The 12276-nt window shown below is 57.4% G+C and overlaps 2 protein-coding genes across 2 annotated transcripts; both read right to left on the bottom strand.

Moving 5' to 3' along the window:
• Positions 1–9230: 9230 nt before the first annotated feature.
• Positions 9231–10055, bottom strand: LOC147970432 (uncharacterized). The gene has a single exon (XM_087523436.1). The coding sequence runs from the start codon at positions 10053–10055 to the stop codon at positions 9231–9233; it is 825 nt and encodes a 274-aa protein (XP_087379562.1).
• A 210-nt stretch (positions 10056–10265) lies between these two features.
• LOC147970431 (uncharacterized) lies at positions 10266–12075 on the bottom strand. Its single transcript, XM_087523435.1, has 3 exons — positions 11722–12075; positions 10773–11375; positions 10266–10454 (listed from the first exon to the last, which is right to left on the bottom strand). The coding sequence occupies exons 1-3, from the start codon at positions 12073–12075 to the stop codon at positions 10266–10268; spliced, it is 1146 nt and encodes a 381-aa protein (XP_087379561.1).
• Positions 12076–12276: the final 201 nt, after the last annotated feature.

Below are 12276 nucleotides of genomic sequence, written 5' to 3'. Positions count from 1 at the left end.
CTAACAATTGTTGTTGTGTGTTGTAGGCGCCCCCCCCTCATATATATAGGTGGGAGGGAGGGGGATCAGCCAAGGGGACACCCCAAGTAGGCCGAATCCTACTTGGGGTTCCTCCCCAATTCGGCCCCCTCTTTCCTTTTTCACTAGAGGGGGAAGGAAAAAGGAGGGAGGAGGGAAGGAAGGGGGAGGCTGAATCCCTCCCCTTCCTTCTCTCTTCCCCTCTTTCCTTTCCACTCTGGTGCGGTCTATATGGGGGCGTAGCAGCCCTGCTAGCTACTACGTTTCCCCTCTTGGCCCATTAGGCCCATATCTTTGCCGGGGGGTTATGACCCACAAGTGTAGGGGATCAATCGTAGTCCTTTCGATAAGTAAGAGTGTCGAACCCAACGAGGAGCAGAAGGAAATGATAAGCAGTTTTCAGTAAGGTATTCTCTACAAGCACTGAAATTATTGGTAACAAATAGTTTGGTGGTAAGGTAATTTGTAATGGGTAACAAGTAATAAACATAAATAAGGTGCAGCAAGATGGCCCAATCCTTTTTGTAGCAAAGGACAAGCCTGGACAAACTCTTATATCAAGGAAAGCGCTCCCGAGGACACACGGGAATTATCGTCAAGCTAGTTTTCATCACGTTCATATGATTCACGTTCGGTACTTTGATAATTTGATATGTGGGTGGACCGGTGCTTGGGTACTGTCCTTCCTTGGGCAAGCATCCCACTTATGATTAACCCCTATTTCAAGCATCCGCAACTACAACAGAAGTATTAAGGTAAACCTAACCATAGCATGAAACATATTGATCCAAATCAGCCCCTTACGAAGCAACGCATAAACTAGGGTTTAAGCTTCTGTCACTCTAGCAACCCATCATCTACTTATTACTTCCCAATGCCCTCCTCTAGGCCCAAACAATGGTGAAGTGTCATGTAGTCGATGTTCACATGACACCACTAGAGGAAAGACAACATACATCTCATCAAAATATCGAACAAATACCAAATTCACATGACTACTTATAGCAAGACTTCTCCCATGTCCTCAGGAACAAACGTAACTACTCACAAATCATATTCATGTTCATAATCAGAGGGGTATTAATATGCATAAAGGATCTGAACATATGATCTTCCACCGAATAAACCAACTAGCATCAACTACAAGGAGTAATCAACACTATTAGCAACCCACAGGTACCAATCTGATGCTTTGGGACAAAGATTGGATACAAGATATGAACTAGGGTTTGAGATGAGATGGTGCTGGTGAAGATGTTGATGGATATTGACCCCCTCCCGATGAGAGGATCGTTGGTGATGACGATGGTGATGATTTCCCCCTCCCGGAGGGAAGTTTCCTTGGCAGAACAGCTCCGATGGAGCCCTAGATTGGTTCCGCCAAGGTTCCGCCTCGTGGCGGCGGAGTTTCTTCCCGAAAGCTTGCTTATGATTTTTTCCGCCACGAAAGACTCCATATAGCCAAAGATGGGCATCAGAGGGCTACCAGGGGGCCCACGAGGCAGGGGGGTGCGCCCAGTGGGTAGGGCGCGCCCCACCCTCGTGGACAGTGGGTGGCCCCCCTCTGGTACTTCTTTCGCCCAATATTTTTTATATATTCTAAAACGTGCTCCCGTGAAGTTTTAGGACTTTTGGAGTTGTGCAGAATAGGTCTCTAATATTTGCTCCTTTTCCAGCCCAGAATTCCAGCTGTCGGCATTCCCCCTCTTCATGTAAACCTTGTAAAATAAGAGAGAATAGGCATAAGTATTGTGACATAATGTGTAATAACAGCCCATAATGCAATAAATGTCGATATAAAAGCATGATGCAAAATGGACGTATCAACTCCCCCAAGCTTAGACCTCGCTTGTCCTCAAGCGAAAGCCGATATCGATAAATATGTCCACATGTTTAGAGATTGAGGTGTACATAAAAATAAAATACGGACATGAGGGCATCATGATCATTCTTAGAACAGCAACATATACATATATTGTCATATGATCTCTTATGCTAAAGTAACAATTCATTCACATACTCAAGTACGAATCAGACACTTCATTGAAAACTAACAAACTATGATCTCAGTCATTGAGGCAATTGCAATTTGTCATAACATAGGAAAGAGTCAATAAGAGCTTTTCAGCAAGTCCACATACTCAACTATCATTTAGTCTTTCACAATTGCTAGCACTCACGCATTACTTATGGGTATGAAGTTTTAATCAGACATAGAGAAAGATAGGGGCTTATAGTTTTGCCTCCCAACCTTTCACCTCAAGGGTAATGTCAACAATAATAGTTCATGAAAACTTACATCCAATTAGCTATATATATCAGGATCTTTCCAACACATTGTGCTTGACAAAGAATAAAATGTAAAAAGGGAAAGGTGAAGATCACTGTGACTCTTATATGAAGTCTAAGACAAGAATAAAAGATAGGCCCTTCGCAGAGGGAAGCAGAGTTTGTCATGTGCTTTTATGGTTGGATGCACGAAGTCTTAATGCAAAAGAACGTCACTTTATATTGCCACTTGTGATATGGACCTTTATTATGCAGTCCGCCGCTTTTATTTCTTCCACATCACAATATCTTATAAAGCTTATTTTCTCCACACTAATAAATCATACATATTCGGAGAGCAATTTTTATTGCGTGCAACGATGACAACTTACTTGAAGGATCTTACTCAATCCATAGGTAGATATGGTGGACTCTCATGGCAAAACTGGGTTTAAGGATATTTGGAAGCACAAGTAGTATCTCTACTTGGTGCAAAGAAATTGGCTAGCATGAGAGGGAAAGGCAAGCTCAACATGTTGGATGATCCATGACAATATAATTTATCTCAGATGTACGTAAGCATAACCCATTACGTTTTCTTCCTTGTCCAACGTCAACTCTTTAGCATGTCATATTTTAGTGAGTACTCACAATCATAAAAGATGTCCAAGATAGTATATTTATATGTGAAAACCTCTCCTCCTTTATTACTTCTTATTAATTGCAACGATGACCAAAACTATGCTTGTCAACTCTCAACAATTTTCATTCATCATAATCTTTATATGTGTCGTGGTGGGCGCACAGCAGATGCCAAGGGATGGCTAAAGAGAGGAGGAGGCTCGAGGGCGCTGGTGGACTCCAGAGGCGGGGTTGGCATGAGCGAGCGCGGGACATCGGACATACCCAGGTTCGGGGCTCTCCGGAGAGATAATACCCCTAGTCCTTCCGAGTGTAGTTGGATGATCGATAGTACAATGTTGCTCATGGAGCTGTATGGAGGAGGAAGGAAGCTGGCCAAGGCTTGGGCTGCTCCTTCTCTCCGGTGTTGCTGTTTCGTGGCTAGTCCTATGCTTAATTGCTTTTCTCTCATATGTGTTTTTTGCTTGCCCTCTCGCTCGCCCTCTGAGAGATCATCCTCTCCCCATGATCGTGGGTTCCCGGGGGGGGGGGGGGGGTTATAGTCCAACCCCCCGGTGGTACAATGGTAATGTTACAAGTCGGTGGGTCCGTATTGTCGGTGTCCGGGAACCCAGGCTGGGTCCCCCTGAGGGCTTGTGGTTCGCCGGGTTCCCCTAGGTGCGGGCCCCACATGCCTGGGGGGATTGTGCGTCGTCTTGTCGATCGTCAGGTCAAGGCCGAGTCGAGTCGCGTACAGTGCTCTCCGTCAAGTTGCCACTTGTTTTCGTCAACAGTGAAGGCGGGGGCATTGTAGCCACGCCGGCCCTGGTCAGCGGGTAGGTGAGGGGCACTGTTGCCACGTTACTGCTGACCAGAGGCATGGGCGGGGCACTGTTGCCTCGGTCATCGTTGATTGAAGTCTCATCCCCATCATACGGCCTGGATGGGACGGGAGTTGACCCACTGCTGGATTGCGTAGCACGCCACGGGTGGCGCTGGCTTGTTGAGGAGGCTTTGGTCGTGCCGGGTTCGGCTGTCTTGCACTAGTTGTTCGGGCCGAGTCGATGTGTCCTGCCGGGTCGGCTAGTCTGGCCGGCTTGCGGGGCTTTGCCGGGTCGAGCGACCCGGCCAAGCGCATGCCGGTATTGAGGGGTGGTGCCAACCCCGTTGTTTTTTGAAGAGGATCCGGGTTCCGTTGCCTGCCCGGGGTCCATCCCCCCAACAGTAGTCCCCGAAGCTGTGAAGGTCCGCCGTCTTCGGATGAGTGGGCCTTCACAGTTTCCCCCTTAAGCAAGGTGGATTCTGCGAGCGCCGGGTCCGGCAACACCCACGGTGTGCCGGCTTTCTCAGAAGCCGGATCGTGGCATCCCGGCCATGGTGCCCGGAAGTCGGAGGGGCCTGACAGGCCACGCGCGTGACAGGACCGGGCGACGGGCTGGGGCCCACCGCCGCGTGCCCTCGGCCCAAGCGCGCAGACTTATTGCGGTGTCCGGGGTCCGATTGCTCTTCCCCGGGCAGTTACTGCGCATGTATGTGTGCACTTATTGCGGGGTAGTGGAACGGGCGTGTGCGGACGATCCTATTTCCCCACTTCCCCATGTCCAAACCGAGGGTTATAAATCGGGGGGCAGGGGGTGGCGGACATTATTATCACTCGCGCCCTCCTGTCCCTTTGCTCTCGCTCCGCTCTTTGCAACTGACGCACTGCGGCGCCCGCTTCTCCAAGCAGAACTCCTTCGACGTCCATCTTCCTCCTTCCCCCTTTGATCATGTCACTACCATCGCTCGAACATCACCTCCGAGGACATCACCCAACTCTGGGCGACACGGCGCCTGCCGCGGGAGACGGACGTCGGCGTCCGCCTGCCGCACGGCGAGCCGAGGCCTCGGCCCGAGGGGAAGGAGCGCGTGGTCTTTCTCATGCACTTTGAGAGCGGGTTCGGGCTGCCGGCGAGCACCTTCTTCCGCGCGTTCCTGGAGTTCTTCGGGCTCTAGCCGCATCATCTTGGCGCCGGCGCCATCGTCTAGCTCTCCGGCTTCATCATCCTCTGCGAGGGGTACCTGGGGGTCGAGCCCACGATCGACCTCTGGGCGCACTTCTTCTCCTTGAAGCAGCAGGGCCCGTCGGCCGGGGAGTTCGCCGACTGCGGCGCCGCCGTCATCTTGAAGCGGTCGGGGGAGGATTTCCCCAAGATCCCGCTGGAGGATTCTGCCAAGAAGTGGCAAAACTCCTTATTCTACGTCCGCAACCTTGGTGCGGATCGCATCAACCTTCCGCCCTTTGCCATCGCACCACCACGGGCGAAGACGAACTGGGCTACTCGCCCAGGCGCCCGTCGCAGGAGATTGTCAATCTCTGCGAGCGGGTGACGGTGATGAGGATGTAGGAGGGGCTCACCGGCACCGACCTCCTCTCCGCGTTCATCATGTGTCGGGTCCTTCCACTTCAGGGGCGCTCCTGCCTCATCGGCGAAACGATCGGCCTTCAAGACCCCAACCGCATGGGGTTGATGCAGCTGTCCGCAGAGCAGATCGCACGCGGCGTGAATGGCATCTCCAAGGCCAACCTTGGGGAGGACTGGCAGTTCAGCAAGGCGCTGTATAGCCAGTCGAACCCGGCGCCGCAAGTGAGTGTCCGGTCTTCTTACTTTGCTGCCGTGCACCTTCTCATCCGTCCTAACGCGACCCAGGGGGGTACTTTTGAATGTGATTCGGCATCCTTATGCCTGGGCCTCGTCGTAGGTGGCACCGGTGGCGCCAGAGGAGCCCGCGGCTCATGGCGGGGAGGAGGAGGCCGAGTCCGACGCCGGCGCTGGGCATCGCGCGGGTAAGTCTCGTGTTTTTCTTCATGTGTCTTGAATTGCTGACCGCGGCATGGAACGGTCAGTGCTGACTCCAGTTGTCGGTGTAGTGGCGTTGGGCGGGGGAGGTGGCAACGCGGAGCTGGGTCCTCGCGTGGGGCGGTGCCGAGCCACCCACATGGGAAAGAAAGCGTCGCGCCGCGACCCTGGGCCCCGAAGTGCACGGCGGACCCGGCCGGGGCCAGGAGGCCGGCCAAGAGAAAGCACGATGGCGGGCACGGGGGCCAACCCCGGTCCCGGTCTTGGCGGGGTAAGCTTCATCTCTCGTTTGCGCTCAGATTTGTTTCCTTGAGCTAGTCTTGTTTCTTTTCTGCTCATTCCGTCTCCTTCTTCAGGTCGCCAATCGCGCTGGCGAGGGCGGCGGCGGAAGCCGCAGCCGCCGAAGGGACCGCGTTCCGCAGGAGCTGGTCTGACCTCGCCGACCAGGCCGAGGTGGAGGGACGGGCCGACTCTGACCTCGGCCTGGATCCGAACGACGCCGAAGCCTTGGCCTAGCGGGACAGGAACCGGGCCGAGGCGGAGCTGGAAGCGGCGTCGGTCCGTGCTTGGACCGACGCGGCGGCGGCATGGGCGTGAGCCGGCGCGGAGCCGGCCTGTCGTGAGATGCCGGAGGGCATGGTGGTGGCGGCGACGGTTTTTGATCCGTCATCGGTGAGGGAGCGCGGCCGTGGAGGCCGGGCTGAGGTGCTGATCCCCGACCAGGAGGTCGTGGGGGTGGCGGACGACACCCCGCCGCGGGCCGACGTGGTCGAACAAGCGGGGACTGATGGTGGTGGAGGCGGCGTCATTTTGGGAGAGACGCCGCGGGCGGCGGTGTCGGAGGCGCCGCCGGTTTTGGAGGAGGCATCACGGCGGAGGCCACCCCGAGAACTGGGCCGGAGACGGCGACGCAGAGCGTCCCGGCGTCTGGATCAGAGACGGCGACGCAGGGCGTCCCGGCGTCCGGGTCGTCGTCGGCGCTGGGAGGGCGTCGGAGGAGGTGCTGGCCGCCTCGCGAGCGGCCAGCGGGGAGTGCGCCTTGGTGCCCCGGTAGGGAGGGCGCCGAGCTGCCGTGTCGCAGCCGGCGCGGAGCGGGGGCGCCGTTGTCTTCGGGCCTCAGACCCAGGAAGAGGCGGCGCTGGACGCCGTCAGTCGCCGCCTGCGAGGCCGGACGGAACGGCTCGAGGCCTTCGCCCAGGCCGAGGTGGAGTGGACGCGCGACCTGGAGCGCGCCGTTCTGGTAAGTCTTCTTGTAATTTCTTCTTTGTGGGGGCGCGCCAGCACACCCACTGGGTGTAGCCCCCAAGGTTCGTGCCAACTACGTAGTAGTTGGGTCGAATCTTTTGAGTGTTGGCCTTGTTCTGATTTCTGCTTTCTTCAGCATCTCGACGCCTTCTGGGTTGCCGCCTACAATCGTCTCCTGGGCAAGCACCGGGAGCTCATGGAGCAGCTTGCCGCCAAGGAGGAGGAGCTCCGCGTCGCCGCAGGTATTCTTGTGCTCTTTTCTAGTGGGGGCACGCTAGCACACCCACTAGGTGTAGCCCCCAAGATTTGGGCCAACTATGTAATAGTTGGGCCAAATCTTAAGTCTTGTTTTTTTTCTTCTGCTGAGTCCTTCTTTTTCGTAGCCGAGGTGTTGTCCTAGCGGACTCGTCTACTCTGGGCCTTTCATCACTATGACCGGCTCGTTGCCGACACCGGCCGTCTTGGCGGCGCAGGCGAGGGCGGAGGCGACCGCGGCTCAGCGGTCTCTCGACGAGGCCAACCGACTTCATGAGTAGCTGGCGGGTAATAAGAGCCGCCTCGAGGCCGAGGTGGAGCTCCATAAGGTGGAAGCCACCAAGGTGGCAGAGGCGCAGCAGGCCCTGGTGGAGGCGGACCAGCTGCACTAGCTAGCCGACGACAAGGGCCGGCTCCAAGCCGAGGTGGATCGCCTGCGGGGGCAGGTCACCACAGCCGAGGGGGCCCGTCAGGACGAGGCCCGTCGCCGTGAGGCGGCCGAAGACAAGGACGCCGAGCTGAAGGCAACCATTGCCAAGGTGGCCGATCTAGAGAAGGCGCTCGAGAGGCGCGACCGCGCCATCGAACGGGAGCGGCATGGTACGTTGCTTGAGGCGCAGCACCTGGAAGAGTCCTTCTCCAGTAAGTGCTTTTTCTTGTCATTTGCCGGGTCGGGATCCAGCCTTTCTTCCTTGTTGTTCTTCTTCTAACTCGCTTCTTCCTTTGCAGCAGGGGCCTTCCTAGAGATGCAGCGGCTGGCGGAGGAAGCCGTCCGCTATCAGCGCGACCCGACCGGCATCGTTGGGTCCGGGACGGATCCGCGGTTGGCCTGGACCTTCCCGGAGATCATTGCCACCGCTGAGGCCCACCTGCAGGTCCTGGGAATGCAGTTGGAGTGGTTGTCCCTAGCCGGCACCGTAATGACGGCGGCCCTATGGCCGGACTCCGTCCAACCGAGCAGCTTCTCACGCCTGGCGCGTTGGTTGGAGATGGGGTCGGACCGGCTTGGCGAGTGGCGCGTCTCCGCCGCTCGTGCCGGTGCTGAGATAGCCCTCCGGTTCGCGCTGTCCTGGCATCCGGACCTTCAGCTGGACGCGTTGATGGGCCAGCAGGCCGGTTCGGAGCAGCTCTTGCAGGAGCAAGCCGGTCGGATCACCTTCCGGGCCAGCTACATCACCGAGTTCGCCTTCCATGACGAGTTCCATCCGGAGCGGACGGAAGACGGCAGGGCCGTGGACGGCGACGACTACGGCTTGCTCCTCCACGATCCGGAGGGGAGCTCGGAGGACACGGGCGTCTACCGCGACGTGGGTGCCGAGGAGGACACCGCCGCCTCGCTGGACCCGGAGGCCGCCAGGGGAGAGCCGTCGACGTCGCGACACGGCGCTGGAGATGCCTGAGACACTTTGTGTCAAATCTGTTAGATAGCAGGTCCACCCACCCACTGGGGGTTTTAGGGTGTAATGAACTCGGGCCGTGGGCCTTTTCTTAAATACTTGTGTAGATGTCGTGAGTGCTTTTGCTTTTGCCTTCCGTTTTTAGACCGATTTCATGCGCTTTTCCTTTCTCAACCCCCCCCCCCCCCCCGCAAGTCAGATGGCCGAGGCTCCGGTCCGTGACAAGGAGTTCGGTTCTTTGAGAGGAGCGCGCAGGACTTGGGTCCCTCGAAACGTTGAGGCAAGCGAAACACCCACTGGGCTGGCTGGCGGCAATCCGGTGAAGCCGGTTGGCGAGCAGCCGGTCGTGCGGCTGTTCATTTGATGAATGGTGGGCCGGGTTGATCGACCCGATAGCCTTTGACTTAGTGTATGAAGCGTAAAGGATCTTTGAGCAAGTCGGACCGGTGGCCGGGTTCAGTGGTAGAGTGATGCAAGAAAATAAGGACATAATAAATTGGTCGACAAAAGGCATCCCCCATGTCTCGTTCGGTGACCCCATAGTTTCATGCGTTTACAAAAGGCGACGATACATATGCTCGTGCGGCTAACTGTAAAATGGGCGGAGGAGTTCCGCATTCCACGGCCGGGTCGTTTCTTCACCGGCGGTGTCCTTCTTGCGCTTCCTTGACTTGCGTGCATCAATGAGGTAGTAGGCGTTGCGGTCGCGCAAGGCCCTGCTCACGATGAATGGGCCCTCCCATGGAGGGGACAGCTTGTGCTGGCCTGCTTGCTCTTGGACGAGTCGGAGGACGAGGTCGCCCTCACGGAACGCGAGGGGCTTGATCTTCTTGTTGTGGTAGTACCTCAGGCCTTGCTGGTAGATGGCCGAGCGACCGAGCTCCAGAAGGTGTGCTTCTTCGAGCAGGTCGACGCCATCTTCGCGGGCTTCTCTGGCTTCGGCTTTAGTGTACATCGCGACGCACGGCGAGTCGAACTCGACGTCGGTCGGGATGACGGCTTCGGCTCCGTATACGAGGAAGAACGGGCTGAACCCAGTCGGCCTATTCGGCGTGGTCCGTAGAACGGCTGGCAACTCGTCAAGCCAGCTGCCGGGTGAGCGGATGAGTGGCTCGATGAGTCGCGGCTTGACGCCGGACAGGATGAGTCCATTGGCCCGCTCGACCTGCCCGTTGGACTGCGGATGTGCAACGGAGGCCAGGTCAAGGCGGACGTCGGAGACGGAGCAGTATTGCTCGAGCGTGCCCTTGCCGAGGTTTGTGTAGTTGTCGGTGATGATGTTGTTCGGCATGTCGTAGCGCACCACTATGTCCTTGATGAACCGGACGAATGTTGGCCCGTCTAGTTTCTTGATTGGTCTTGCCTCGATCCACTTGGTGAATTTGTCCACTGTGACCAGCAAGTGCGTCATGCCGCCTCGAGCGGTTTTGAAGGGTCCCACCATGTCGAGTCCCCATACCACGAAGGGCCAGGCGATCGGTATGGTGCGGAGTGCTGACGCTGGCTGGTGGCTGCGTTTGCTGAAGTGCTGGCATCCCTCACACTTGAGGACGAGAGACACGACATCTTGGAGGGCCGTGGGCCAGTAGAAACCATGGCGGAACGCCTTGGCCACCAGGGATCATGATGCGGTGTGGTGCCTGCACTCGCCCTGATGTATGTCGAGGAGGATGTCGATGCCCCGTTCCTGCTCGACGCAGTGCTGGAACATGCCGGTGGAGCTACGCTTGACGAGCTCGTTGTTGATGATGATGTAGGCGTCGCCCGGCGCTGCACTTGCCGAGCTTCGGTCTCGTCCATGGGGAGAACCCTGTTCTCCAAAAGTTCTGATATTGGGAGGGCCCAAAATGGAGTCGTAACCACGGCAAAGACGGCCACCAGGGTGGGTTCCGAGTCGGCAGGCCCCGAGCCGGGTTGAGCAGCCCCCGGGTCAGGGATGGCGACGGCCGGGTCCGACATGATGGTGGCCGGGTCAAGTTGAGCAGCCCCTGGGTCGGGTTCAGCAGTCCCCGGGCCGGGTTGAGGTGCGGCCGGGTCGTCTGGAACGTGGATGGACTCGGAGTCCGGTGATGGCTTGACGGACGGCTTGCGCAGGTGCTCGAGGGAGACGCCGGACGGGATGGCTTGCCATGATGGCGAGCGTGTCGGCTGCTTCGTTCTCCGCATGCGGGACATGGAGGAACTCGCAGCCCTCGAAGGATCCGGACAGCTTCTGGACGAGGAAGCGGTAGCTTGCCATGTTGGAGTCGCGGGCGTCCCATTCGCCGGAGCATTGCTGCACCACCAGGTCCAAGTCGCCGTAGCACAGGATGTGCCGGATGCCGAGTTCCCTGGGAAGCCGGAGGCCGTGCACAAGGGCTTCATACTCGGCGATGTTGTTGGAGGCGGCGAAGTGGATCTGGAGCGCGTACCAGAGTCGGTTGCCCTTCGGGGATGACAGCACGATGTCGGCCCCCAAGTCGAGTCGCATCTTGGACCCGTCGAAGTGCATGCGCCAATGCGTCGAGTCGGGAGGCGGCGGCAAGTACTGGGTCTCGGTCCAATCGACGAGGAAGTCGGCCAGGGCCTGAGACTTGATCGTGGTGCGGGGCTCGTAGAGGATGGCGTGGCCGGCTAGCTGGATCGCCCACTTGGCAGCCCGGCCAGAGGCATCCCGGCACCCAATGACTTCTCCGATAGGCGCCGTGCTGACCACGGTGACAACGTGCTCTTGGAAATACTGCTTCAGCTTCTTGGCGGTGAAGTACATGCTGTAACACATCTTCTGGTAGTGCGGGTAGTTCTGCTTGGAGATGGAGAGCACCTCGCTTAGGTAGTAGACTAGGCGCTGGACGGCTTGGATCTTGCCCTTCTCTGGTCGCTCGACCACAGCACCGTGCTGACCGCTCGCGAGGTCGCGGCTATGTAGAGCAACAGCGGCTCCTTGTTGGTCGGCGCTTGAGGTCTTGGAGAGCATGCGCTTGAGGTCTTGGAAGGCCTCGTCTGTCTTGCCGTTCCATTCGAACGGGCTTGTCTTCTTCATCAGCTGGTACAGGGGTAGCGCCCTCTCGCCCAGCCGGCTTATAAAACCGGCTGACCGAGGACAAGCATCCGGTGAACTTCTGGGCATCGCGCAGCCGAGCCAGCCTGCGCATGCGCTCGAAGGCCTTGATCTTCTTTGGGTTCGCCTCAATGCCGCGTTCCGAGACAAGGAAGCCGAGTAGCTTTCCGGCCGGGACGCCGAAGACGCATTTTTTCGGGTTAAGCTTGACCTTGTATTCGTGAAGGTTGGCGAAGGTTTCCTTCAAATCGTCGAGGAACGGGAGGTGCTGGTTGGTCTTCACCACGATGTCGTCCACGTATACGTGGATATTGCGCCCGAGTTGCGGCAACAGGCATTTCTGCATGCAGCGCTGGAAGGTGGCGTCGGCGTTCTTCAAGCCGAACGACATGGTGATGTAGCAATACGCCCCAAAGGGCGTGATGAAGGACGTCTTCACGGCGCCGGCCGGGTCCAGATTGATCTGGTGGTAGCCGCAGTAACCGTCCAGGAAGGACAGGAGCTCACACCCGGCGGTCGAGTCGATGACTTGGTCGATCCACGGGAGTGCGATGCTACCTCTTGAGCACTGCGTTGGATTTCCCCGAAGAGG

The sequence above is a fragment of the Triticum urartu genome, chromosome 5A (assembly GCF_056163025.1).
Source record: "Triticum urartu cultivar PI428250 chromosome 5A, HENAU_Tu73, whole genome shotgun sequence".
NCBI classification, from domain to species: domain Eukaryota; kingdom Viridiplantae; phylum Streptophyta; class Magnoliopsida; order Poales; family Poaceae; genus Triticum; species Triticum urartu.
This window is presented reverse-complemented; position numbering and strand designations above follow the sequence as displayed.

What these genes read in the sequence shown, in the direction of transcription:
- LOC147970432 (XM_087523436.1), bottom strand. Translation starts at nt 10,055, where the DNA reads ATGACGCACTTGCTGGTCACAGTGGACAAATTCACCAAGTGGATCGAG.
- LOC147970431 (XM_087523435.1), bottom strand. Translation starts at nt 12,075, where the DNA reads ATGTCGTTCGGCTTGAAGAACGCCGACGCCACCTTCCAGCGCTGCATG. An exon ending in TCACCGGATGCTTGTCCTCG is followed by an intron (nt 11,376 to 11,721) that starts GTCAGCCGGTTT and finishes TTCACCGCCAAG; the next exon opens with AAGCTGAAGCAGTATTTCCA. An exon ending in CCGACACGCTCGCCATCATG is followed by an intron (nt 10,455 to 10,772) that starts GCAAGCCATCCC and finishes TTTGGAGAACAG; the next exon opens with GGTTCTCCCCATGGACGAGA.